The 26525-nt window shown below is 43.4% G+C and overlaps 2 protein-coding genes across 3 annotated transcripts in view; one reads left to right on the top strand and one right to left on the bottom strand.

Moving 5' to 3' along the window:
- The first annotated feature begins 4745 nt into the window (after positions 1 to 4745).
- On the top strand, positions 4746 to 12327 carry LOC115179997 (NADH-cytochrome b5 reductase 3). Its single transcript, XM_029741829.1, has 9 exons — positions 4746 to 5034; positions 6101 to 6226; positions 9568 to 9640; positions 9836 to 9942; positions 10029 to 10158; positions 10358 to 10441; positions 10534 to 10619; positions 10714 to 10813; positions 11016 to 12327. Exons 1-9 carry the CDS (start codon positions 5014 to 5016, stop codon positions 11186 to 11188), a joined length of 900 nt encoding a protein of 299 aa, XP_029597689.1. The 5' UTR covers positions 4746 to 5013; the 3' UTR covers positions 11189 to 12327.
- Positions 12328 to 14552: 2225 nt separating this feature from the next.
- Positions 14553 to 26525, bottom strand: part of LOC115180014 (liprin-beta-1) — a 33393-nt gene continuing 21420 nt past the window's right edge. Inside the window, exons 7-26 of one of the 2 annotated variants that reach the window (XM_029741869.1) lie at positions 25911 to 26003; positions 24551 to 24653; positions 23836 to 23897; positions 23665 to 23731; positions 23377 to 23501; positions 23078 to 23145; positions 22882 to 22945; positions 20340 to 20487; positions 20075 to 20107; positions 19213 to 19357; positions 18879 to 19004; positions 18517 to 18667; positions 18202 to 18313; positions 18007 to 18095; positions 17691 to 17813; positions 17378 to 17503; positions 17055 to 17243; positions 16608 to 16766; positions 16283 to 16348; positions 14553 to 15698 (exon numbers count right to left, since the gene is read on the bottom strand). In XM_029741869.1, coding sequence (XP_029597729.1) covers positions 15612 to 15698; positions 16283 to 16348; positions 16608 to 16766; positions 17055 to 17243; positions 17378 to 17503; positions 17691 to 17813; positions 18007 to 18095; positions 18202 to 18313; positions 18517 to 18667; positions 18879 to 19004; positions 19213 to 19357; positions 20075 to 20107; positions 20340 to 20487; positions 22882 to 22945; positions 23078 to 23145; positions 23377 to 23501; positions 23665 to 23731; positions 23836 to 23897; positions 24551 to 24653; positions 25911 to 26003 — 2136 coding nt within the window. In that variant the 3' untranslated portion in view covers positions 14553 to 15611. The remainder of the gene's footprint in view (positions 15699 to 16282; positions 16349 to 16607; positions 16767 to 17054; positions 17244 to 17377; positions 17504 to 17690; positions 17814 to 18006; positions 18096 to 18201; positions 18314 to 18516; positions 18668 to 18878; positions 19005 to 19212; positions 19358 to 20074; positions 20108 to 20339; positions 20488 to 22881; positions 22946 to 23077; positions 23146 to 23376; positions 23502 to 23664; positions 23732 to 23835; positions 23898 to 24550; positions 24654 to 25910; positions 26004 to 26525) is intronic. The other variant, XM_029741870.1, reaches the window with a different exon arrangement.

Genomic DNA, 26525 nt, shown 5'->3' with positions numbered 1-26525 from the left:
TTGTAGGGGTACGGTCCGGAGGAGAGGTGCTGGGTTCCGGTCGAGGACGTGTTGGACCCATCTTTGCTGCAGGAGTTCCACCGTCTTCGTCCGGATCGCCCTGGGCCTCGCCCTCCGGGTCGTCCCCCGAGGCCGGTGTCAACTCGCTGCTGGGTTTGTCTTGTATTGTATCACACCTGATTCCAATCCCGACTTCACGACTTCCGCCGAGGTTGGTCCCTCTCCTTGTTCGGGCGGCGGTCGAAGTCGCAGACCTTCTAGCCATCGCTGATCCTCTTTTCATTTTCCTTTGGTTTTGTCTTGTCTTGTATCACACCTGATTCCAATCCCATTCATTACATGTTGTGTATTTAACCCTCTGTTCCCCCTCATTGTCCTTGTCGGTGATTGTTTGTTTGTAAGCTTTGTGCAAGTTATGTTCTGGTGTGCGACGGGTTTTGTACCCATGTATTATTTTGGTTTTCTGAGTTTTTGAGCACCTATTAAACTGCTCCGTTTTATACCAAGTTCGATCTCCTGCGCCTGACTTCCCTGCCACCAGCACGCACCCTCACAGTAAATTTTGATTGAGTAGACATTCCCATATATTTTCGATAGCTGCATATGTATACCTAGGTGTCTGGTTAGAATGTAAACTCTCCTTCCAGACTCACATCAAACATCTCCAATCCAAAGTTAAATCTAGAATTGGCTTCCTATTTCGCAACAAAGCATCTTTCACTCATGCTGCCAAACATACCCTCGTAAAACTGACCATCCTACCGATCCTCGACTTCGGTGATGTCATTTACAAAATAGCCTCCAATACCCTACTCAATAAATTGAATGTAGTCTATCACAGTGCCATCCGTTTTGTCACCAAAGCCCCATATACTACCCACCACTGCAACCTGTACGCTCTCGTTAGCTGGCCCTCGCTTCATACTCGTCGCCAAACCCACTGGCTCCAGGTCATCTACAAGACCCTGCTAGGTAAAGTTCCCCATTATCTCAGCTCGCTGGTCACCATAGCAGCACCCACCTGTAGCACGCGCTCCAGCAGGTATATCTCTCTGGTCACTCCCAAAGCCAACTCCTCCTTCGGCCGCCTCTCCTTCCAGTTCTCTGCTGCCAATGACTGGAACAAACTACAAAAATCTCTGAAACTGGAAACACTTGTCTCCCTCACTAGCTTTAAGCACCAGCTGTCAGAGCAGCTCACGCATTACTGCACCTGTACATAGCCCATCTATGATTTAGCCCAAACAACTACCTCTTCCCCTACTGTATTTATTTATTTTGCTCCTGTTCACCCCATTATTTCTACTTTGCACTTTCTTCCACTGCAAATCTACCATTCCAGTGTTTTACTTGCTATATTGTATTTACCTCGCCACCATGGCATTTTTTGCCTTTACCTCCCTTATCTCACCTCATTTGCTCACTTTGTATATAGACTTATTTTTGTACTATATTATTGACTGTATGTTTGTTTTACTCCATGTGTAACTCTGTATGTGTCAAACTGCTTTGCTTAATCTTGGCCAGGTCGCAATTGTAAATGAGAACTTGTTCTCAACTTGCCTACCTGGTTAAATAAAGGTGAAATAAATAAATATGTGACATAACCCTTCCGTTTCTATTCATAATACCATTAATAAATATAATACACATTTTTTTCATGAATTTTTATTTTTATTAATCAGTATATTGGAGTTTAACTATAACATTTGTTGTAATATTTGTTCTACCTTTGGAGGATAAAATTGTAACCAGCTTTGTTTGGCTTCATTATATAAATAGGCACATTTAATTTTGTCTGGCTTAGCATTCCAAATAAAATGAAATATTATTTTCTCATAATTACGATTTAAAAAAAACGATTCATCTGGAGTAGGCAGTGCCATTAGTAAGTAAACTGTGATAGGACCAAAGAGTTAATATGTTAATCAATGATTTCTCCATAAATAGACAAGTATTTACCTCTCCATGGTTGCAGAATCGTATCTATTTTTGCAAACTTTCTATTGAAATTGATTGTGGTTAGTTAATTTATATTTTTGAGATGTGAATACAAAGTATGTCTACTTCACCATCCGCCCATTTTATTGGTAAACTACAGGGTAGTGTAAACACTGTCTTTTAACGATCCAATACATAATATGGTACACCGGTCATAATTAGGTTTTAGTCCAGAGAGGCTAGAAAAGTGATCAAGAACTTCAATAAGACGGGGCAGGAATACAGATTGCGGACTTAAGAAAAAACTTGAGTCATCGGCATACATTGACACTTGTTTTTATCCCCTGGTTTTCTAACCCCTTGATGTTCTCGTTGGATCTAATTTTTATAGCTAGCATTTTAATGTCCATAATAGATATGGAGACAACGGACAGCCTTGTTTTACTCCTCTTAAAAGCTCAATACTTTCTGAGAAGTAACCTATTATTTACTATTTGACATCTGGGGTTGCTTTACATAACTATAACCCATTGTATAAGAGATTCACCAAAATGAAAGTAATCCAGGCATTTATATATACATTCTAGTCGTACTTTATCAAAATCTGCTATGAAGACCAGGCCTGGTATCTTTGATGTTTCATAAAGTTCAATTGTTTCAAGTAATTGTTGTATGTTATTATAAAGAAAACATATGCTTAAAATATTTTGCTTCTTCTTTCAAAATGTAATTTGGTGAATCATGGATGACTCCATCATTTATAACAAGTTTCTGTAAATAATTTTTGGTAGCATTTCTATGTTGAAGGTTCAAGAACAATTCTTAACAATGCTTTTCTTAACAACCATTGCCATTCTAGCGAAGGCTCATATCATATTGCCTAGTTCAGAGCATGCACTGACCAGCTGGCTCTAGTGTTTATGGACATTTTCATACTCTCCCTATCCCAGTCTGTCATCCCCACTTGTTTCAAGATGACCACCATCGTTCCTGTACCCAAGCAAGCTAAGATAACTGAACTAAATGACTATCGACCCGTAGCACTCACTTCTGTCATCATGAATTGCTTTGAAAGGCTAGTCAAGGACCATATCCCCTCACCATACCCTACACCCTTGACGCAGTACAATTTGCATACCACCCCAATAGACCCACGGACGACACAATCTTTGTTGGACTGCACACCGCCCTATCCCACCTGGACCAGAGGAATACCTATGTGAGAAGGCAGCTCAGTGTTCAACAACATAGCGCACTCGAAGTTTGTCACTAAGCTCAGAGTCTGAACTCCTCTCTGTGCAACTGGGTCCTATATTTCCTGATGGGCCGAATCCAGGTGGTGAGGGTAGGCAACAATCCCTCCGCCACACAGATCCTCTACACGGGGCCCCTGTTCACCCAGTGTTGAATTCAAGTGTTGTTGCAATTTGCCTAGTTTCCGAGAGGGAAAGCAATGAGTCAACATGCAATTCAATATTAGGAAGGTGTTCTTAATGTTTTGTACACTCAGTGTAACTCAACTGTAGTCAACTATAATAAACCTGGGACACCAGCCTTAACCTCTGAGCCACTCTAGTCTACTTCTCTGTAGTTGGCAAAAACTTTAATCAGTTAGGTTACCAACTAAAATATTGTAATCAGATTAGAGATACTTTAGAAAAACTAGCTGATTACTTCTTGGATCACTTTTAAATTCAGAAAGGATGTTTACAAGGAGAAATAAAAGCATTATTACATCTTTCTGTTTTCTCAATGACATTCAATTCAACATTGAAAAAAGGCACAAGTTTAAGTTTGTTCCACCTGAGCGAATCTGACCACAAGGCAGCGACCAATATGAAGACACTCCAAATGCGTTTGATGGATAATTTTTTTCTTCTAATGCCTCTTAAGGGTAAAATAATCCAGAAGTTACTGAAAGTAATCAGATAACGTTACTGTGTTTGAGTAATCCAAAAGTTATGTCACTAATTACAATTTTGGACAGGTAACTAGTAACTGTAATGGATTACATTTAGAAAGTAATTTGCCCAACCCTGCGAAGACCTTGCATGTCACAGCTCTCTCCACAAGATGGAGACACAAGACCGTTTTTATTAAATGATTTCTGCATGATATTCTTCACTACAAAGACTTGGGCATTTGGAGTGAAGTATGAATGTTGTTTACTGCTGTTCCTCTGTTAGAATGGTGGCTTGTCCATCAAAGTATCAGGTAACACGTACTATTTAATTCAAACAATTCAATTAAAACCTTTATTAGTGTACTATTTATCATCACTTGCTTACATAGTTTTTCTAAATGCATGCAGTGCACTCTATATCAGCCCAGGCCATCCATTGACTTTTAAAGGCCCTGATATACACGAGTCTTTGCTGGACTTGAAAAATCGCCTTTTCTTTTTACTTTTAATCCTACACGGTGATGTCACCGAGAAGCATTTCTTAGGACCTTTATTCTTATCTTTTTAACATGACAGATCATAGAAACGCGCTGTTTTCACATATGTAGGTCTAGTTTGGTGCTGAAGATAACGAATACAAGGTTGAAAAGTGGCGGAATTACCATTTACAATGGCTATTCAGCATCAAACGCGACTTCATTCATTGTAGCCAGACAGGCGTGATCAAAGCCGTTTTCATGCAAAGTCATGGGGCGTGCATGGACTGTTATTTTGAAAAGCGCGTTTAAAATTGCAGAAGTTGAGCGCTAATTACTTATGACGCGTTCAAAACAACTGTGAACTTGTGCCGCGTTCAAAACAACTTGGAACTCAAAAGTCTCCGACTTACGACTTCAGTGGGTTCACGACAACGGGCAATTTGCGTTTTAAAAAAACTCCGAGAGGGAGTAGTTTTGAATAGTTTTGAACGTTCATCCAACTCGGAATTCGGGCCTCTTTCTTGAACTCTGCCTTTCCGACCTGAAGATCACCTACGTCATGATTTGACCTTGTATTTCTTCGAGTTCCCAGCTGCCTTGAAAACACCCCAGTCAGTACTTAGACAGTGCGACGGTTTGTCCTCCGAGAACAGACTTTTCGCTGTTTCCTTGTTAGGTGCCGAAAACAAGATGCTCTCTTACATCATTGGGGTAAGTATAGTTGCCAGCTAGCTAAATGTTATATATATATTTTTACATTGCTTAGGGTTAGCTACAGTTGTGCGATTTGACAAGGTGGAATCTATAGCGAACAGTAGGCAAGTTAGCTAGTAGTTATGGTTGGCTAACTAGTACTGTAGCTAGTAACAGATATTCGTCGTGAACCATAAAGTTTGTAATCCATCGTAACTGTAGTAAGTCATATGGTATATAGTAAACTGTCATAACTAGCTAACTTGGTAACCAAAGCTTTTGCTTTGCCTCTTATTGAGATGTTTGGGCGTTTAGCTAGAAGCTAGCTTGTCATGCAACTTGCCAACTAACCCTCTTTATTCGCAGTGGTTTATTTGTTATGGAGCTAGGAATTTAGCTACCTAGTTTACGCGATTAACACTCGGGTTAATTTCTGATCAAAATAGCCAGCATGGAGATCTCTGCACACTTGTCAAAGGAGTGCACGCCACTGTGGCTCTACCCTGTCGTTGTGCACAGCCAGTAAGTTAGCTAGCTATTAGCTATCGAACAGCGGTGAGCGCAGCAGTTTGGTCCAATTATTTTTTTTATTTAACCATTTTAACTAGGCAAGTCAGTTAAGAACAAATTGTTATTTACAATGAAGGCCAAACCCGGACGACGCTGGGCCAATTGTGCGCAGGTCTATGGGAGACCCAATCACGGTCGGATGTGATACAGCCTGGAATCGAACCAGGGACTGTAGTGACACAGAGAGTGCCTTGCGCTGCTTGGGGGAAGTTCCTCTGACATAACCTCTCTCCTAATTTAAGGGAAGCATTGCACCTATCCATAATGACTAAACTATTTATGTCAAGTTAGGTGTAATTGCACACTGACTGATGCATTGCATATCAGTACAAAATAAGGTATATCCTAGTGACTGTTAAACACCCGTTTTTGTTGCCATGTTGGTACAGTCTGTCATTTTCCCCTCCCAATCATGGCAGCAGTCTTTGCAATGTTCAACATTGTAAAGATCAACATCCTTATTTCCACAATAACTTCAACTGAAAAGGCAAACCTTCCTTTCCCATGTCCGCAGCTCATTCGGAGCAGTATCGACAACATCATCAACCTCATCCTGAGCCTCTTCCTCTCAAAGAAGAAACGTGCCATCACTCTAGAGGACCCCAACATCAAATATGCATTAAAGCTGATCGATAAAGAGGTAAGAATTCTGTGTTGTGATCAGCTTATTATTACTCTGTACTGTGGTGAAACCATGTACACATTATTAATATAATAGAGTGAATGAAAGAAATTGGACAAAGAAATAATGAGTAAGAATTGTGTGACGAGATAAGACATGTTTGATCTGGGATGCCCAGTGCTGTTCCAGGAAGACAGGGCAATTCCGTGAAACAGTGATACTCAGATTTTTCACTTTAACATTTATGTAAAACAAAAACCAATGATTATAAAGTTAAACAAACCATACAACTATGCACGATGACTACTTTTAACAAGTTCCACACCCCCAAAAACTAATTTACTTGATCAGTGCAGATGCAATGTTTGGTAACATAATGATCGCACTAACCGTCATTCTGTTACCAAATGTTGAATCTGCACTGAGTTCTATGCTTTGTTTAACTTAGTAATCGTCGTTGTTGTTTTGTTTGAGTCTCAGCATCACTCTGTTACTGTGGAAATGCCCCTTACTATTTCTGGAACTGCAGAAAGACCAAACAAATAAGTTAGGCTGGTCTGTGTCACCAGCCCTTCGGGATTTGGGCTAGGCAGCTGCTGCATTGCTGCAGACTGGTTTCTCCATTTAGTGCAGAGGTCAATATGCAAACAGTCTGGATTATAGTTTGAAGTCATTGTTCTTGTACAGACTGCTACTGTGGATCAAGGCTAACAGTCAACAGTGTGTGTGGTTTATCTATATCAGGGGTAATCAAATGTTATTGGTCACATACACATGGTTAGCAGATGTTAATGCAAGTGTCGCGAAATGCTTGTGCCTCTAGTTCCGACCATGCAGTAATATCTAACAATTTCAAAACTACATTACCCACAAGTGTAAAGGAATGAATATGTACATACAAATATATGGATGAGCGATGGCCGAACGGCATAGGCAAGATGCAGTAGATGGTATAGAGTACAGTATATACATGGTATAGAGTACAGTATATACATATCAGATGAGTAATGTAGGGTATGTAAACATTATATAAAGTGACTAGTGATACATTTATTACATCCAATTTTTTATTATTAAAGTGGCTAGAGATTTGATTCAGTATGTTGGCAGCAGCCACTCAATGTTAGTGATGGCTGTTTAACAGTCTGATGGCCTTGAGATTGAAAAACAGCTTCTGTCTCTCGGTCCCAGCTTTGATGCACCTGTACTGACCTTGCCTGCAAAATTGATGATTGAGTTGGAGGCGTGCATGGCCACGGAGTCATGGGTGAACAGGGAGTACAGGAGAGTGCTGAGAAGGCACACTTGTGGGGCCCCTGTGTTGAGGATCAGCGGGGTGGAGATGTTGTTTCCTACCCTCACCACATGGGGGCGTCCCGTCAAAGTCCAGGACCCAGTTGCACAGGGCGGGGTCGAGACCCAGGGTCTCGAGCTTAATGACGAGTTTGGAGGGTACTATGGTGTTAAATGCTTAGCTGTAATCGATGAACAGCATTCTCACATAGGTATTCCTCTTGTCCAGATGGGTTATGGCAGTGTGATTGCGTCGTCTGTGGACCTAATGGGGAGGTAAGCAAATTGGAGTGGGTCTAGGGTGTCAGGTAGGGTGGAGGTGATATGAGCCTTGACTAGTCTCTCAAAGCACTTCATGATGACGGAAGTGAGTGCTATGGGGCGATAGTCATTCAGCTCAGTTACCTTAGCTTTCTTGGGAACAGGAACAATGGTGGCCCTCTTGAAGCATGTGGGAACAGCAGACTGGGATAGTGATTGATTGATTGAATATGTCCACAAACACACCAGCCAGCTGGTCTGCGCATGCTCTGAGGAAGCAGCTAGGGATGCCGTCTGGGCCGACATTCTTGCGAGGGTTAACACGTTTAAATGTTTTACTTACGTTGGCTGCGGTGAAGGAGAGCCCACAGGTTTTGGTAGCGGGCCGTGTCAGTGGCACTCTATTGTCCTCAAAGCGAGCAAAGAAGTTGTTTAGTTTGTCTGGGAGCAAGACATCGGTGTCCGCGGCGGGGCTGGTTTCTTTTTGTAATCCGTGATTGACTGTAGACCCTGCCACATGCGTCTCATGTCTGAGCTGTTGAATTGCGACTCTACTTTGTCTCTATACTGACGCTTAGCTTGTTTGATTGCCTTGCGGAGGGAATAGCTACGCTGTTTGTATTCGGTCATGTTTCCGGTCGCCTTGCCATAATTAAAAGCAGTGGTTCACGCTTTCAGTTTTGCGGGAATGCTGCCATCAATCCACGGTTTCTGGTTGGGGAAGGTTTTAATAGTCACCGTGGGTACAACATCACTGATGCACTTGCTAATGAACTCGCTCACCGACTCAGTGTATACATCAATGTTGTTATTCTGAGGCTATCCGGAACATATCCCAGTCCACATGATCGAAGCAATCTTTAAGTGTGGAATCAGATTGGTTGAACAGACCTGAGCATGGGCATTTCCTGTTTTAGTTTCTGTCTATAGGCTGGGAGCAACAACATTGTGGGTGGGGGGGGGGGGAGAATTCTTTTGGAAAGATAATGCGGTCGGCATTTGATTGTAAGGAATTCTAATTCAGGTGAACCAAAGGACTTGAGTTCCTGTATGTTAGGATCACACCACAACACCTTGTTACCAGAGAGATGTTTGTTTCTGTCGGCGCAATGCGTGAAGAAACCGGGTGGCTGTACCGACTCTAACGTATCCCGAGTGAGCCATGTTTCCGTGAAACAGAGAATGTTAGTCTCTGATGTCTCTCTGGAAGGCAACCCTTGCTTGAATTTCATCTACCTCGTCAAGAGACTGGACATTGGCGAGTAGTATACTCGTGAGCGACGTACCCGTCTACGGAGCCTGACCAGAAGACCGCTCCGTCTGCCCCTTCTGTGGCGCCGTTGTTTTGGGTCGCCTACTGGGATCCGATCCATTGTTCTTGGTGGCGGTCCAAACAAAGGATCCGCATCGGGAAAGTTGTATTCATGGTCGTAATGTTGGTAAGTTGACGTTGCTCTTATATCCAATAGTTCCTCCCGGCTGTATGTAATAAGACTTAAGATTTCCTGGGGTAACAGTATAAGAAATAATACAAAAAATACATAAATACTGCTAGTTTCCTAAGAACGTGAAGCGAGGTGACCATCACTCTTACCCTTTGAGGTCTGGAGCCTGCTAGGTTTCTGTTCTAATTGATAATTAATTGCACACACCTGGTGTCCCAGGTCTAAATATAGCCCTGATTTTTAAGAGGGAAACAATGAAAAAATGCATAGCTGATGTCCAGAGTTGAGTTAAAGGGCTCTATATCATATCATATCATGTCAGTATTTGTGGAGCTGTGAAATTCTGTGTGGTTCTTACAGATCATCAGTCATGACACAAGGAAATTCCGTTTTGCCCTGCGGGAGAAGGATCATGTCCTTGGGCTACCCATTGGTGAGTACATTCAATTGATGATTTCAGCATTTATATAAAAATACTATTAGACTGTAGTATAACATTGAATGTAATCCTGGTCTGAATCTGAAATCATACAAAAATGTATTGTATCTGTTCATAGTGTTGTCTTTGCACTATCATGACTACTCTTCATTTAAGTGGCCACCATACTTTGACTGTTTTCGTTCCCAGGGCAACACATATACCTGTCTGCTAAGCTGGATGGAGTCCTGGTGGTCAGACCGTACACACCTGTGTCTAGTGATGACGACGTAGGCTTCGTAGACCTGGTAGTCAAGGTATACAAATCATCTGAAGATGCTTTCTCAGTACTATAATTCAACCTCAACCAGTTTTCCCAACAAATGTTCTTCTTGCTTCCCAGATTTACTACAAGAATGTTAATCCAAAATTTCCTGAAGGTGGGAAGATGAGTCAGTACTTGGAGAGCCTCCGGATTGGCGACACCATTGATTTCAGAGGGCCCAGCGGCCTGCTGGTCTACCAAGGAAACGGTGAGTCATCACATTTGCCACTGTGTGGTAGATACAAGGACAACAATCATGTAATACCCTGTTGTGTATATTTAGGCCTTGGCTGAAAATCTATTTCTAAAGTGTTTAGTTGTCACTGCTCTGAGCTAGGTCAATGGTGAAGAAGTGCATGCAAGCCATTCCTTTACTAAGTTGATTTGTTTACTGGGTGTTTCAACAGGGGCTTTTGCCATCAAGGCAGAAAAAAAGGCAGAGCCTGTGATCAAAACCGCCAAGAAAGTGGGCATGATCGCAGGAGGGACCGGTAAAACAAAAACCACCATGCTCAATCTGTACATGGCAGAATAGCCATCTGTGACTGGTTGACATGTGTTCTATTGGCTCCTGTTCCCTCAGGAATCACTCCCATGCTGCAGATCATCACAGCTATAATGAAGGATCCTCAGGACCAGACTGTGTGTCATCTGCTCTTCGCCAACCAGGTGAGTTTACACCACTTTCTTCATCTGGATTGAATCTAATGTTCAAACATGGGCTAGTAGTCCCTAATTCCTTCTCTATCCTATTTTCCCTCAGACTGAGAAAGACATCTTGCTTCGACCAGAGTTGGAGGAGATCGCAGCTAATCACCCAACCCGATTCAAGCTATGGTTCACCCTGGACAGGGCGCCTGAGGGTAAGAGATGCCCATAACTTCTATTATGTTTCAGTGAACATGATCTGATATAGGCAAATTAATGTTTGTTTGCCCTGTTGAAGTGTCAATAAAAAACATTTTAAAGGCCGAACAGAAGGCTCACAAAGATTGAGAAGGCTAAGAAGTAAGAATCTTGTCTGGTCCGGAGTGACTTAAACTTTAACGTCTCGTTGCTCATCAGAGTGGGCGTACAGCCAAGGCTTCATCAGTGAAGATATGGTGAGGGACCACCTTCCACCCCCTGGAGATGACACTCTCATCCTCCTGTGCGGACCACCTCCCATGATCCAGTTTGCTTGTAACCCCAACCTAGACAAAGTGGGCCACGCCAGCAGCCGGAGGTTCACCTTTTAGAAGCCACCCTGGGGGAGGGGTTAAAGGGGTTCCCCAGGGCTCAATGATCAGCCACACCCAACATTTCTAAAAATACGCTTGATCATGTATTGAAATCATTTCGCTCATCCTACAGCAGAATTGGTGTGGACCATTTTCTGTAATTTGGTGTGCCTCAATTTCCAAAACAGAATCCTGAAATGAGTGGTGTCCAAAGAATTTTCTGTTGATCAGTGATTTCTGATTAACAGGTTTATCATTCTGAATTGAATCACTGGTAGTTGGGGGAGGAGTAGAAAACATATATTTGAACGTTCCTCCTGTCAAACTAATTGTGACAACAGATACTTGTATACTGAACAAAATATAAATGCAACATGCCACAACTTCAAACATTTTACTGAGTTACAGTTCATAGGAGAAAATCAGTTAATTTAAATTAGTTAGGCCCTAATCTATGGATGTCACATGACTGGGCACAGGGACGGCATAGGCCTACCTCTTGGGAGCCAATCAGAATGAGTTTTTCCCCACGAAAGGGCTTTGTTAAAGACATACTCATGGCCTTTTATTGTCCCCAGCACAAGGTGCACCTATGTAATGATCATGCTCTTCAATCAGCTTCTTGATATGCCACACCTGTTAGGTGTATGGATTATCTTGGAAAGGAGAAATGCTCACTAACGGGATGTAAACAAATTTGTACAGAAAATCAGCTTTTTGTGCGACTGGACATTTTCTGGGATCTCTTATTTCAGCTCATGAAACCAACACTTTACATATTGCGTTTATTTTTTGTTCAGTATAGTTGTAATTTGACTCGTGTGCCTTCGCAATTGCCATCTTTTGGTAAAGTAATTCTTGTTTTTGTATGCACAGCTGAAGACGTGACATAATACTGCTCACTTTGCTTCCACTGCAAATTATTCCATAAAGTGTTATGTATAACTTTGCATATTGATGTACTTATTCCATATTGTTGCAGAAAGATTCTCATTGTGACTACTAAAAGAGGGGAATATCTTGACGCTGTTACTGAAGTCTTTACATGTGCTTAAATGTATCATTTGCTTACATGTCCTTACAGCACTTGAATTACAGTTTCATTATGCAACATGTTTGTTAAATACATTGAGACCAATAAAATACAAATGCAATAAGTTGGTTTTAGTCTGTGAGAAATAGCCATGGTTACCACTGAGCAATGACTCCTCCCACCACTTAAGTCACCAAGTTAGGATGTGGACCATAAGGATGCCTCCGAGCAGTCGGCTAGGCTGTTTGGGGTGTTTTATTCGACTGGGGGGGAAAAAACAAAGTTGTGCCCCTGCCCATTTCTATAACACAATGTCAAAATGCAAAATAGTTAGTGTGAAGGGTCCTCTGGCTGGTGTAAGGATCTATCACCATAAGCAAGTGCTCAATAACTCAGTGAGACCTTACTCCAGTGAGCTGAAGTGGAATAAATACCTATTAAAAATACATAGCTCACCCATCTGTAATAGGCTAGTACAGTGGTTCCCAAATGTTTTATAGTCCCACACCCCAAACATTCAACCTCCTACTGCGCACCCCCTCTAGCACCAGGGTCAGCGCACTCTGAAATGTTTTTTTGCCATCATTGTAAGCCTGTCACACACTTACTATACGATACATTTATTAAACATGAGTGAGTTTGTCACAACCCGGCTTATGAAGTGACAATCATTTTACTCTTACAACTTTATTTGTTAATTGAAAATTGTGAATAACTCACCACAGTTTAATGAGAATGGTGTGCTTGAAAGGATGCACATAACTCTGCAATGTTGGGTTGTATTGGAGTGTCTTAAATACTGTTCCAAACAGTCTGTGCCTGTATTTAGTTCATGCTAGTGAGGGCCGAGAATCCACTCTCACATAGATGTGGTTGCATAGTCTTAACAGCGTGATTTGCCAAGGCAAGAAACCTGGCAGTGGCTTCTGATTAAATAACATGTTCATAGAACCGCTTGTTGCAATTTCTATGAGGCTCTCTTGTTCAGATATCGGTAAGTGGACTGGAGGCAGGGCATGAAAGGGATAACGAATCAAGCTGTTTGTGTCGTCTGTTTCGGGAAAGTACCTGTGTAATTGCGCACCCAGCTCACTCAGGTGCTTTGCTATATCACATTTGACATTGTCCGTAAGCTTGTTCATTTGCACACAGAAAATAGCTTCTTAATCATAGCTTCAATTTTGTCCTGCACATTAAATATAGTTGCAGAGAGTCCCTGTAATCCTAGATTCAGTGAATGTGAAAATTATGGTCATTAAAGAAAACTTAACTCGTGCCAATACTTTGCCCCTTGATAACCAGCGTATGTTGTAAAAGCGTTAAATGGTATTGCCAAAAATACGAGTTCAGGGTCCTTGCTTTAACAAAGTTAACCATTTTCACTGTAGTGTCCAAAACGTCTTTCAAGCCGTCAGGCATTCCCTTGGCAGCAAGAGCCTCTCGGTGGATGCTGCAGTGTACCCAAGTGGCGTCGGGAGCAACTGCTTGCACGTGCGTTACCACTCCACGATGTCTCCCTGTCATGGCTTTTGCGCCATCAGTACAGATACCAACACATCTTGACCACCAAAGTCCATTGGATGTCACAAAGCTGTCCAGTATTTAAAAAATATCCTCTCATGTCCTGGTTTCCAGAAGAGGTCTTCCTTAATTGACCCCCCATAAACGTAACGGACATGTGCCAGGCCTGTCACGTCTGTTGACTCATCCAGCTGTAACGCATATATTTCACTGGCTAGTATGCAAAGCAGTAATTGTTTCAAAACATCTCCTGCCATGTCACTGATGCATCGGAAAACATTGTTTGAAGGCATTGTCCCTGCCATATCCGCAGCAACAGGAAGAATTAAGTCTTCCACAATAGTATGGGGCTTGCCTGTCCTCGCCACTCTGTAGCTCACCATAAGACGCTTCTAGCCCCTTATTAAATGGTATGTTGCTTTTATACGTCTTACTACTCAAAAGTCAACTTTATTCTCACTCCATAAACTAATTTGGCTCATTTTTCATATTGGCATGTTGTGTTTCTAAATGTCTGCGCAAGAGTGAAGCTTTCCTGCGAGAGAGTAACGGTTAATGTTATTGGATGTTAATTATTCTACTATGCTACCAGTATTTGACATTGTGTTATTTAGCTGAACACTAGATGGTTTAATTGTTTTTTTGGCAGTGAAACGAGGCTAAAAACTCACCCAAATGTATAGCCCGTTGGAAAATAAAAATGTACTGTTTGAAAATGTTTAGAAATTATTTAAGTGAATCACATTTTTATTTGGCGTACCCCCGACGGCATTGCGCTACCCCAGCTTGGGAATGCCTGGGCTAGTATACAGTTATATGTAGCCCATCTTTTTTTAACATATTAGTTTTTATTGACAATTCTTTACGAAAGATGCATAGAAAAAGTACAGTACATTACATAGTGTTCACTGGTATGGTTATGGCTTGCAGAACAATATCATTGCCTTATGGTGATGTTTACATTCTAGAACGTTGGGCTTCCATGTAATGTTCCTAAAATTTATGGATATGACAAATTCAACATGGGAGGACAAACCAAAGTGATAGTATTGAAATAAATTTGGGATAGGAGCATCAAATGAGAGTACAACATGGAGAGTTACTTATAATTATGGATTAAGCCAGCCTGCAATGTTTTGACTTCAGTTGAGCACAGCCAACTGTGGTCTGACGACAGATCTAAGCGTCCCACTGCCAGTTGACCAATCTTTCAGGTTATATAATGGCTAATAATTACTTCCAAAAAAGTCGGGACAAGGGCATACCATGTAAGTACAGGGACTCATTTGTGGATATTCAAACAAATATATAAAAACCAGTTCTGTAATACAATAAAAGTATGAAGTAAATGCTCCTATGTTGAAATCTCAATTCATGCACTATATTTCGACAACTTAAATAAATACACATGTATAACTTCACTTGGGAATGGAGAGAGAGATTGTTGTCATTTCAGCAATTTACAATGTAAGTCTAAGGGCATAAGTGGTCTCACAGGTTGTAGAAGGGAGCCAGTCACAGCGCTTCATTAGGTTTACATGGCAACGCCAGCAGGGGCCAATGATGTGTATAAACCCTGGATTGCTGATGCTATGTAAATGGCCATATTGGTACTCCTCAGAAGGAGCACTCCTCCATAGGAATGAATTGAATTCTACAGCATTTCAATAAAATGTTTAAAGGCCAAAATTACATGTTTTTAGGTATTTATTCTATTAGGTGTCTAATAGAATATACTTGTCAAAAACAAAATCTAGACAATGCATTTCTATAGCTTCCAACATCTTTTTTACAATGGAGGAGTAACAAAATGGCTGTGTGGTGGCTGCAAAACAGCGCCCTGTCAGTCATCTAAAGTTAATACATATAATTGGCAGGGACTCTCCCTCACACGTTGGAGTCGTCGTCGGTGACACTGGCCTCGGGGGAGCGCGAGGAGACCTCGCTGAAGAACTCATCCTCCTTCAGCATGCTCTGAAACATGCAGGAGAAAACAACACACTGAAGTAACACAGGAAAACGAGGAGATCAATAACAGTGCCAGAAGAGTGCCATGGTTGTTTTGCTTAGAGCACAGCTTGCTGAGACGTTCGCCAAGTGATTTGATGTGTGATCATGTGAGAATTTTTTGGGGGGGTATTTTACCTCCTTTTTTGATCTTGTCTCATTGCTGCAACTCCCCAATGGGCGGCGAAGTTTGAGTCATGTGTCCTCCGAAACATGACGCACTTAACACCCACCCGCTTAACCCGGAAGCCAGCCACACCAATGTGTCGGAGGAAACGCTGTTCAACTGACGACCGGGGTCAGCCTGCAGGCACACGGCCCGCCACAAGGAGTCGCTAGAGCGCAATGAGCCAAGTAAAGCCCCCCTCCCCGGCCAAACTCTCCCCTAACCCGGACGACGCTGGGACAAATTGTGCGCCGCCCTATGGGTCTCCCGATCACACCCGGGATCGAACCCGGGTCTGTAGCGACACCTCTAGAACTGCAATGCAGTGCCTTAGACCGCTGCGCCATTCGGGAGGCCTCATGTGAGCATTTTAATGACTTCTTACCGTCAGGTTGTCGATTTCCTCAGAAAATGCTCCTATCTGCCTCACAGCCCCTTCCGAGTCTTCCATCTAGGAATACAGACAGTGTTCAAGAGCACTTCACATGGAAAATGAAAAGTAAACAAGCGATCCTCTTGTGGTACCACATTCCACCCTCATCTGTTCATTGGAGTGCTCTAACCTCACCTAAAGCATGATCATTAATGCTTATTAAATAGTTAGTGCCTCAGTGGAAGGGGCTACAAAAAGCCACACTAAAACACCCATAATAGTACCTATATAGGTAACACATTCCCTGAAGTGGAAGGGGTTAATGGCAGTCCCTTACCTGCTCCAACTGGTCTAGGTCGTCCTCATAGCTCCTCAGGCCCCCCCGGAAGCTGCTGTTCTTGGGCATCTCCACATCCATGGGGCACACGTACTCCTCGCTGTCCTCCTGGCGCTTCTTACGCAGGGTCCCGAAGCCGCCGAACGACAGCCTTCTGGGCTGGAGGAGAGAGGGTGATAGGAGAGAGTCAGTCAAATGGGGACAAACGGCTGTGTGCCGATAAAAAAGCCGTCTGTCCTCGTCTCCTTTTCCTGCTGACCACTGATCTGACAGGACACAAACCTATCCACTCCATTCACACATAAGTGGTCATGAGGCCAACTTAGAGTAGTGGGACAGTGGGACACAGCCAAGGTCACTGATCAGATCAATAAACCTACACTGATCCCCAAAGCTCTGTATGTCTAACAACAACCTGCTGCCTTACCAGCTGTGAGTTGGCCCTACCTTGACCTTGGCGGTGGCAGTGAGCAGGGTGTAGTCAGGGTTCTCCAGACACTCCTGTTTGCTGCGCTGGGCAGCGGAGCCGATGAGCAGGTGGAAGTGGGTGGCCAGGTGGCGACGCAGCAGGCTCTTGTTGGGGGGGATGTTGAGCAGGAGGGCTAGGGACTCCACGTTGAAGCGAGGCTCCAGCACCTGAGACAAGGAGAGATGCAAATGAAGAGTGAGACATACAAAAGGCACTCAATGTATGTATACGCTGATGAAGGCATGTGTTCCTGAAATAAGTGGCAAGCCAATTCAAATGGAGACTTTTCCCCCCTTCTCACCATGACCCCCCCGTGCACACCGCTGCCCCTCAGGTTAGGGGCGTACTCAGCCAGGTCCACTGATCTCAGCCACTCCATCACTCTGTGATTGGTCCACTGGGAGATCTCCGCTGGCGTGATGTTATTCTGGGAAGACATTTTTTTTTTTTTAAGTTGGTGTTAATAAAAACTGATAAGTGTCTCTTTTCCCTATACAAATAACACCGCTGAAATGTAACTGAACTGGTGAAGTGAGAGACCATGTGTATGGTGGATATGAAAGCACAGCGAGAGAGAGGGCTACTTTATTTATTTAGTAGCGTCTAAACCGTACCTCGTCAGAGGGCCGTCGGCGGAGGCAGTTGGGCTCGTAGAAGTTGAGCCGGAGGACCTGGATGGCTCTCTTGATGCTGAGGTGGTGGAGAACACTGCCCACTTTTAGAGACAGCAGGTCATCCTGAAGGGGACACAAACATACACTTATCTCTGTCAAAATAATGACTACTGTCAATCAATTAGAAATAAAAGGACACTAGACATACAACAGATGATCACACAAAGCAAGGATTTTTTATTTAATAGACATTCATCCCCTCTGACATTGATTCATTTTAGCCGCGTTAGACCGACCACTGCAAAGTAAGACTCACCACAGTCATGCAGTGTAGCATTCTCCCATCGACCCTCCCCTCGTCAAACTGGCTCTTATACTGCGGCAGACCAATGTCATCCAGCCATCCTGAGAAACACCAAAACAACTCAATAACAATTCACAAAACGGAAAGGTTATTCAATTATTTGTTGCTTCATTGATAACTCTGAGGCAGTGGTCAGTGGTCACTCACTGGTCACCCAGTTGTGGTCTAGTTTGCCCTTGCTGACATCCTCCTCTGATCCCAGTGCCTGCAGAGCCAGCTGCAGCTTCTTCCTGTGGAGGGGCTGTTTGATCCCCAACTCCTGTTGCCACAGAAACATGTATGGGTTGTTTAAGACATCTCATATACTGTACAGTTAGGAAGAGAGTGATAGAGAAAATAGATGTTTGTCAGGACACAGATAGCAAAGTGAACATTAACCAACTATAAGCTTTAACATTGTGGGTTTCATTAAAATGTCTAGCGACACAGAACCTAAACACAGAATGCAATGAGCCGTCCTACCTTCTCCAGGTCGTGCTGGGAGGCCTGCAGCAGGGTGAATCCTGAGCGGATCCACTGCTGGGCTTGAGCCACATGCAGCCCCAGGCCCTGCTCCTGCAGCCACGCACACACCTGCTCCTTACTCCACTGCGCAAAGGGAGCGTCCACATCACTGAGGGGAGAGAGAGCGAGCACACTCACCTTTAACGTGGAGTGTAAACAGTGCATCATTCATTACCATTTGCTCCTCTGACACCACAAAATCCTAAAACTGTGATACTGTAGACTTAGTTCCAATAAACTTCTGATCCCTTCCTCTACGTTTCTAGATACCGATACTAGACTGTGTCTCTCTGTGTGTGTAAGAGGTGAGCTTCACATACTTGGCGCTGTGCTGCAGGTCACGTGACCAGCCCAGTCGGGGGCCGGCCGTGGCTCTGACTCCTCCCCTCCTGAACTCAGTCTCTGTCTCCTCCAGGTCTAGCGAGGTGGAGTGACTTCTCTTCAGCCTAGAGGGGTCACAACACAACACGCCTAAATATTCTGCCATGCTCTGTCCTCGTGTTACAGCAAACCCTCTGTCCTCGTGTTACAGTTAATAAAGCAATAGTTTCATTTAAAAACCCTGGCTCCATCTTAATTAATCTTTCCCCAATTCCTTGCATACTAACTCCTCACCTCCTAAACTTAGGGAATATAGAGAACATTTTAACCCACCTGCCTAAGAACCTCTTAAAGCCTCTGGACTTCTTCTTGGCCTCTGGTGAGGAAGGTAGGGTCTGGCTGCTGTCTCCTCCCTGAGGTTTGTGTGGCGGGGCACCAGCCAAGTCCAAGTGGTCTATGCCATTACGCTCAGTCTCAGCTGGTTTCAAACACACATCTGTTAGATCAACAGCCGACAATCCACCACCACTTAGGAAACTCCGGAGGCCAACACTGTCCAAGGACTACAGCTGTAATGGCCACCACAACCACTTCTGGACTACATCTTCCACTAAACACCACCACCACCACTAGGAGTACACCAAGAACCACTCAAAAGCACCACAACTCGAGCAGCACATGCAAAGGACTGGTTGGCATGAACTGCTGATGCAAATTCATAGACTTCCAACAGTAAAAGACAAATCTCAGAGGCGCATCTTGAAGGACAGCTAGCAGAGTTATTAAGCCGGCCTCATTGCAGATGGTGTCACGTCATGGATAAGGAACCCCTGGATATGATTTAAAAGGGGAAAGAAATCACACTAAAAACCACCCAGCTCACACCAGCAATTACCTAAACTTTTCACTTGCTTGATACAAGTGAAAAATGAAGAGTAGGAAAGATGGAGGTACGGGCATATCTAGGGATTCTTCACACAACAATGTAACCATTTACCATCTATGACCCAATCAGCCTCGAGAGGGTTCAGAAAAACAGGCTGCCTTTTTATTTAGTCTACGATGGGTCTGGTTGTATGGTAGATGGTGATCACATTGTTGCGCTAGTATCCCTGCACACATCCAGCGTTCATCCTGATCTGCCATACTGCAGGCCTGGCCCGTCTGTGGGGCTCTGCGCTGCAGACTACTGTACCCAACGTAGGTGCACTCGCACTCCGGCTGCGATCTTCACATCACATAGAACCATGGAGAATAGAGAGAGCAAGGACAGAACATATAGTCACTAGTGTGAATACTACCAGACAGACATAAGAAAACACACATTAAGGCATTGAACTGTGAATGTTTTTTTTTACATTATGAACAGAGAGTAGTATTTATTCTTCACACCACCGCATGCAGAGGAATGAGCACCCTTCTCCCCGTGCCCCTCCCGCCCCCTCAATGATGAGACTCACCCAGATTTGGGGAACTGGACATCCTCTTGCCTCCACGCATCTTGAAGAAACCACGTCCAAAGGAGGAGCGGGCCTTCTTGGTCCCAAAGCTTTCATTACTGGTGGGGTTTGATGGGGAGGTGGATGGGGGGCTGGACTCAACTGTGGTCTAGAAAAGGGGGGAGGGGGTCATCATGAGCACATAAATCTAATAAAGTATTTGACATGCCAGTAAACAAAGTCAAATCTCCCAACAGAACCAGCTCCATAGTTCTACTGTTGTACCACCAGGTGGGGGTAGAGTAACATGACTGTCAAAAATACCCATTGCTATTATGATTCCTTATCATCCACCGTCCTCAGTGGCTCCGCCCTCCATGTGGGGGAGATAAGAGATAGAACCATGCCTTCTGTATGACTGGCTCGTTTGGGAGACGACTCGAGACTCTCCCACGTTGAGAGGTCAAAAGGTCAAAGAGGCTCTAGTGTTCTAATTTGGGTGACAAAAATAGGGGGTAGAGAGATCTGATTTAAGACAGTCAGGCTAGAGCAATGGGTCAGTAACCGAAAGGTTGTTGGTTCTTAAACCCGAGCCGACAAGGTGAAAAATCTGGCGATGTGCCCTTGAGCAAGGCACGGAACCCTAATTTGCTCCAGAGGCGCTGTACTACTATGGCTGACCCTGTAAAACAACACATTTCACTGCACCTATCAGGTGTATGTGACAATTAAATCTTTTTACATACAGTACCAGTCAAAAGTGTGGACATCTACTCATTTAAGGGTTTTTCTTTATTTTTACTATTTTCTACATTGTAGAATAATAGTGAAGACATCAAAACTATGACAAATACACATTTGGAATTATGTAGTAACCAACCAGTTTTAAACAAATCCCCCCAAAAATTGTATTTGAAATTCTTCAAAGTAGCCACCCTTTGCCTTGACAGCTTTGCACTCTTGGCATTCTCACAGCCAGCCAGGTCGCAGTTGTAAATAAGAACTTGTTCTCAACTGGCCTACCTGGTTAAATAAAGGTCAAATAAAAACAAGGTTGTCACCTGGAATGCATTTCAATTAACAGGTGTGCCTTATTAAAAAGTTAACTTGTGCAATTTCTTTTTTTATGCGTTTGAGACAATCAGTTGTGTTATATCCTGCCTGGTCGGCCCTGTCCGGGGGTATCATCGGACGGGGCCAGTGTCTCCCGACCCCTCCTGTCTCAGCCTCCAGTATTTATGCTGCAATAGTTTGTGTCGGGCTAGGGTCAGTCTGTTATATCTGGAGTATTTCTCCTGTGTGAATTTCAGTCTCTCTCTCCCCTCTCTCCCTCCTTCTCCCCCCGGGTTTCTGTACAGCACTTTGTGACATCGGCTGATGTAAAAAGGGCTTTATAAATACATTTGATTGATTGACAAGGTAGGGGTGGTATATAGATGGTATTTTGCTAAATAGGTCAGTCAATTTGCAAAAACCATCAAGTGCTATGATGAAACTGGCTCTCATGAGGACCACCACAGGAAAGGAAGACCCAGAGTTGCCTCTGCTGCAGAGGATAAGTTCATTAAAGTTACCAGCCTCAGAAATTGCTTTGCAAAGTTCAAATAACAGACATCTCAACCTCAACTGTTCAGAGGAAACAGAGTGAAATCGGCCCTCACGGTCGAATTGCTGCCAAGACACCACTACTTAAGGAAACCAATAAGAAGAAGAGACTTGCTTGGGCCAAGAAACACAAGCAATGGACCTTAGACTGGTGGATATCTGTCCTTTGATGAGTCCAAATTTGAGATTTTTGGATCCAACCACTGTGTCTTTGTAAGACGCAGGGTAGGTGAACGGATGATCTCCACATGTGTGATTCCCACCGTGAAGCATGGAAGAGGTGGTGTGATGGTGCTTTGCTGGTGACATTGTCAGTGATTTATTTAGAAATCAAGGCATACTTAACCAGCATGGCTACCGCAGCATTCTGCAGCAATACGCCATCCCATCTGGTTTGCGCATAGTGGGACTATCATTTGGTTTTCAACAGGATAATGACCCAAAACACACCTCCAGGCTGTTAGGGGCTATTTGACCAAGAAGGAGAGTGATGGAGTGCTGCATCAGATGACCTGGCCTCCACAATCATCCGACCTCAACCCAATTGAGATCGTTTGGGATGAGTTGGCCCGCAGAGTGAAGGAAAAGCAGCCAACAAGTGCTCAGCATATGTGGGAACACCTTCAAGACTGTAAAGCTGGTTGTGAGAATGCCAAGAGTGTGCAAAGCTGTCATCAAGGCAAAGGGTGGCTACTTTGAAGAATCTAAAATATAACATGATTTGTTTAACACTTTTTTGGTTACTACATGATTCCATATGTGTATTTCATAGTTTTGATGTCTTCACCATTATTCTATAATGTAGAAAATAGTAAAAATAAAGAAAAACCCTTGCATGAGTAGGTGTGTCCAAACTTTTGGCTGGTACTGTATATAAACTCCATGATTGCAGCAAGTCAAGGTCTTTCCAGTTAACCCACTATTCACCATCACCCCAGGAGAGAGGGGACAGTCTTACCTGCTCTGTGTTGCCGTTTATGTGGCCCAAGCTACCTGCTGAATGTGGTGGGACTTCTGGTGGACTGCAAAGAGAAAGGAAAGTTAACCGTCAGTCTAGACCTAGAGATGATTAATATACAGACAAACTAAAACAGTGACCCAATGTGCAAATAGTCCATGGGAGTGTAGTTTGTCCAGGGAAAAGCCAACCTCACCTGTCTGTGTCTGGTTCCTGTATCAGTCTCTCCTGCTCCAGCTCTGAAAACACTGCAATAGATGGAATCTGGGAAGAGAGGGTGAGAGAGGAAGAAAGACAAGAGTCAACGTCGCTAAATTAATGTGTCGTCAATGTCGCAAAGCACAGCCGACAGTTTCAAATGGTTAGTTGCTGTCCAGCTAAACCAATACCCCAAGCCTGTTGATCCTCACATTCTAACATTACGTTTTGGTAAGGAAGTCTAGTCTCGTGTCCATCCTGTGTGTGATACATTGTTATGACAGGAGAGGTTGTTACCTCATCACAGCTCCTTCCTGTCTCCTCCCCAACCGCCAGTGTGGCCTGGTCTGTATCCATGGCGACCTGAATGGAGGGGGATCTGTCATCCTGGATGTCATCATAATTGTCTTCATTCAGTGTGTCTGGGGAACAGTTATAATTGTTACACAAAATTATCAAGTCCATTATTCTACACTATCAAACATGTGATTGATCTAGTCCGATAAATAGAAATGAATGTACTATTGCAATGATACCGATAAAACAATTCATTACTAGTTTCATACACCTTTAACATAGTTTCACCTTTCATCAAGTCCTGGACCTTCTTGTACCGTGTGATAGACTCCTGAAGCTCCTCGATCCTCCGGTCCTGTGGGTGAAGGATGGTAGATCAGAGTTAGAAAAGCCATTGAGATCCCCATGCGTCAAACTAAAGCAGTCTTTATGAAACAGTGTAAACAGGAGCTCCAGTACCTTGTCATTGCTAGCGGACATCAGGGACTCCATGGCCCTCTTCATCCTCAGCACGTCCACATCTGGAAAACAACAAGCGTGCCCCCACAGGGATCAGACAGACAGACACATTGTCTGGTGTCTACTGGTGTCTATCCACACTGGTGGAGTCTATAAAGACCAACATACAAGTCAAGTCCACTTAAGCTACAGGACTTTCAATGGAATAGACTTGAGCAGACAATTACCTTACAGTATATGGGGCAGGTTCAAGGACAATACATTCTTAAAGTGAATACATTGCACTCTACATAAATTGGTAAATGGGTGATAAGAGACTCAGCTGTGGGTTGAAAGAGTCAGAGATCATGTCTAAACATGCTTGGTATGAGCCCTGAAGACAGATAAGACAACAGTAAGGTGGAAAGCACAAAATCTCCCTTTCTTCCCCTCAATCTTTCGATCTGTGTGAGAGTGAGACAGGATGCTTTGAAAATTGTATTTCAGGGGGAAAGTCCAATGCTCAGGCCATGTCTTGATGGTATCCATCATTACTTAAGGGGACTTAAGGGCAGAAATAACTGCAGACGAATTAGGAAAAGGAATGTTGGAAAAATGTTGCCGTAAATCTGTCAAGGTGCAAGTTAAGCCTATTGAAATATTATGGCTCCTCTGTGTGTATGAGGGTGAAGTGAGGTCCCCCTCCCTCCCACATGTCTAGTAACAGTACTCCCACCTTTCTCTCCATCTGTTCTGTCTGGGGTCAGGACTCCCTGTGTAGCCTGGTCTCTTAGCCTCCTCAGCTCCTCCAGCTGCCTCTGAAGAGTCTGCAGTTCCTCCTGAATGGGAGAGGATCATGTTCGGGACCATTCTGACCTCATTAAACTACAGATACATATCTAGGCCCATATTCATAAAGTGTCTCAGAGTACAGGGGTAGACTACAAAGCAGGATCAATGAGTTAACTTGCCTAAATATTCACAAATAACATTTTTTAGAGATAAGCTTGAAAATAGGCATGGCCTAATTGACTCAACAACCGAAAACACACATCTAAGTTTAGCTTTCTTAATGAACCAGAAAACCAATAGTTATTTCTGGTTGTTTATTAAAGTTAGCTGGCTAACCCATTGAACCTGCGTTGTAGTAAACCCCTTAGGAGTGTTGATCTAGGATCAGATCCCCTGTCCATTCATTTTAAACTAAAAGGCAAAACTCCTACTAGAGAAGCACTCTTCGTACGAGACGCTTTATGAATACAGGCCAAGATCTAGATAAGAACCCAGCTAGACAGAGTCTGACCAATCTGAAAGTTAAAACCCAGTCTGATGCCAACTGTGAGGCAGGGCAGTATGGCCCAGAATAAGGTTAGAGTGAGGATACATTCTACCAGAGGACTGGTGTCTTTACCAGAGAACCATACAACCACACTGTAAACATGTCAGTTTCTTTCACATTCCACTGAGAAAGAACAGCTCCATTGGGATGTTAATCCCCAGCAGAAGGTCATCCGTGACCGTTCAGTTCAGCTTACTTAGCCAAAGGTTTAAGACATTTTAGCATCAATGTACAGTTAACATAAAATTAAGTGGATCAGGGTAGGAAGTGAAGAAAAACTAGTGTGTTAAAAAATCTGCAACTTATACTTAGCTGGTAGGAGAACTTAATCAAAGTGGAAGTGTGGTGAAAGTTGGAAAAGCAGATAGGGTCAATGGACAGAGAGAAGGTTGAGAGGCCTATAGGGACAGACAGACTTCTGCACCACACCTCCAGTGAACTTCAACCTGCCCATGTTCCATTCCTAGGGCTGCACAGGTTAGCACGTTGCAGGGGAGAAGTTAGCCAGGCAGGAGTGAGAGAGGAGGAGAGAGGAGACAAAGGATATGAACCCTGAAGGAAGGCGGTATTAAGAGTGAAAGCAGTGATATATAACCAACACACAAGGGAACGATAGATTCAGTACCTACATGATGTAGAAAAAAAGTGTAGAGTGAGTCAAACTTAATCTGTGGACCATATGTCATGCACAATCTAATGTGAATGGACTGATCTAAAGCCTTCATATTGCAGACAGATTCTTAGCCATGCTACTCACTTTTGTGGATTTAAGTTTCTTCTCACACTGCAGTCTTTCATTCTCCATATCGGTCACCCTGAACCGCAGGTCGTTGACTTCCTGGTACAACCCCTGGGGAGGTAAAAGACTGCATTACCCACAAGCCCAAGGGGTCAGCTGAGAGTTTTGGAGCAAACATTGGGGATGTTTTTGTGGAGTGAAAAATCCCCAATGAGGCACCAAAGATTATTTAGAGAGAGAGAGAAACACAACAGCCCACTCCAACATGGAGACAGTTTCTTAATTTGGAAGGAAGCGTCATGGTCAATTACCAATAAGAACTGCTTTTATGTCATGGATAATACATACTCCTGTACCTTGGAGCAATTACTGTATAGACAGAGCACTCAGGAAATATGCATCGTCATTAAACAAAAATGTGCTACATGATTCACAATGCATACACTTAGACAAGAGTAAAAACCGCAGAGCACCGTGGGTAGGAAAGAAGAAATGGATCAGACTTAGGGGTGTGTGATTTACAGCCGAACAAAGCCCAACATTAAACATATATGGAAGACATTGCCTTTACACACAGCGCTCCCTAAAGGTTATAGTGGTGTCAGGAAACCCACACTCAGGATCCAATATCCT

This window comes from Salmo trutta, chromosome 40 (assembly GCF_901001165.1).
Source record: "Salmo trutta chromosome 40, fSalTru1.1, whole genome shotgun sequence".
NCBI lineage: Eukaryota > Metazoa > Chordata > Actinopteri > Salmoniformes > Salmonidae > Salmo > Salmo trutta.
The sequence above is the reverse complement of the archived record's forward strand: the minus strand, read 5'-3'. Positions and strand labels throughout refer to the sequence as shown.

Excerpts from the sequence above, each read along its gene's own strand:
- LOC115179997 (XM_029741829.1), top strand. The coding sequence starts at position 5,014 with ATGCTCTCTTACATCATTGGG. Across the intron at positions 9,641-9,835 it reads TGTCCTTGGGCTACCCATTG|GGCAACACATATACCTGTCT; the intron begins GTGAGTACATTC and ends TTTCGTTCCCAG. Across the intron at positions 10,159-10,357 it reads GCTGGTCTACCAAGGAAACG|GGGCTTTTGCCATCAAGGCA; the intron begins GTGAGTCATCAC and ends GTGTTTCAACAG.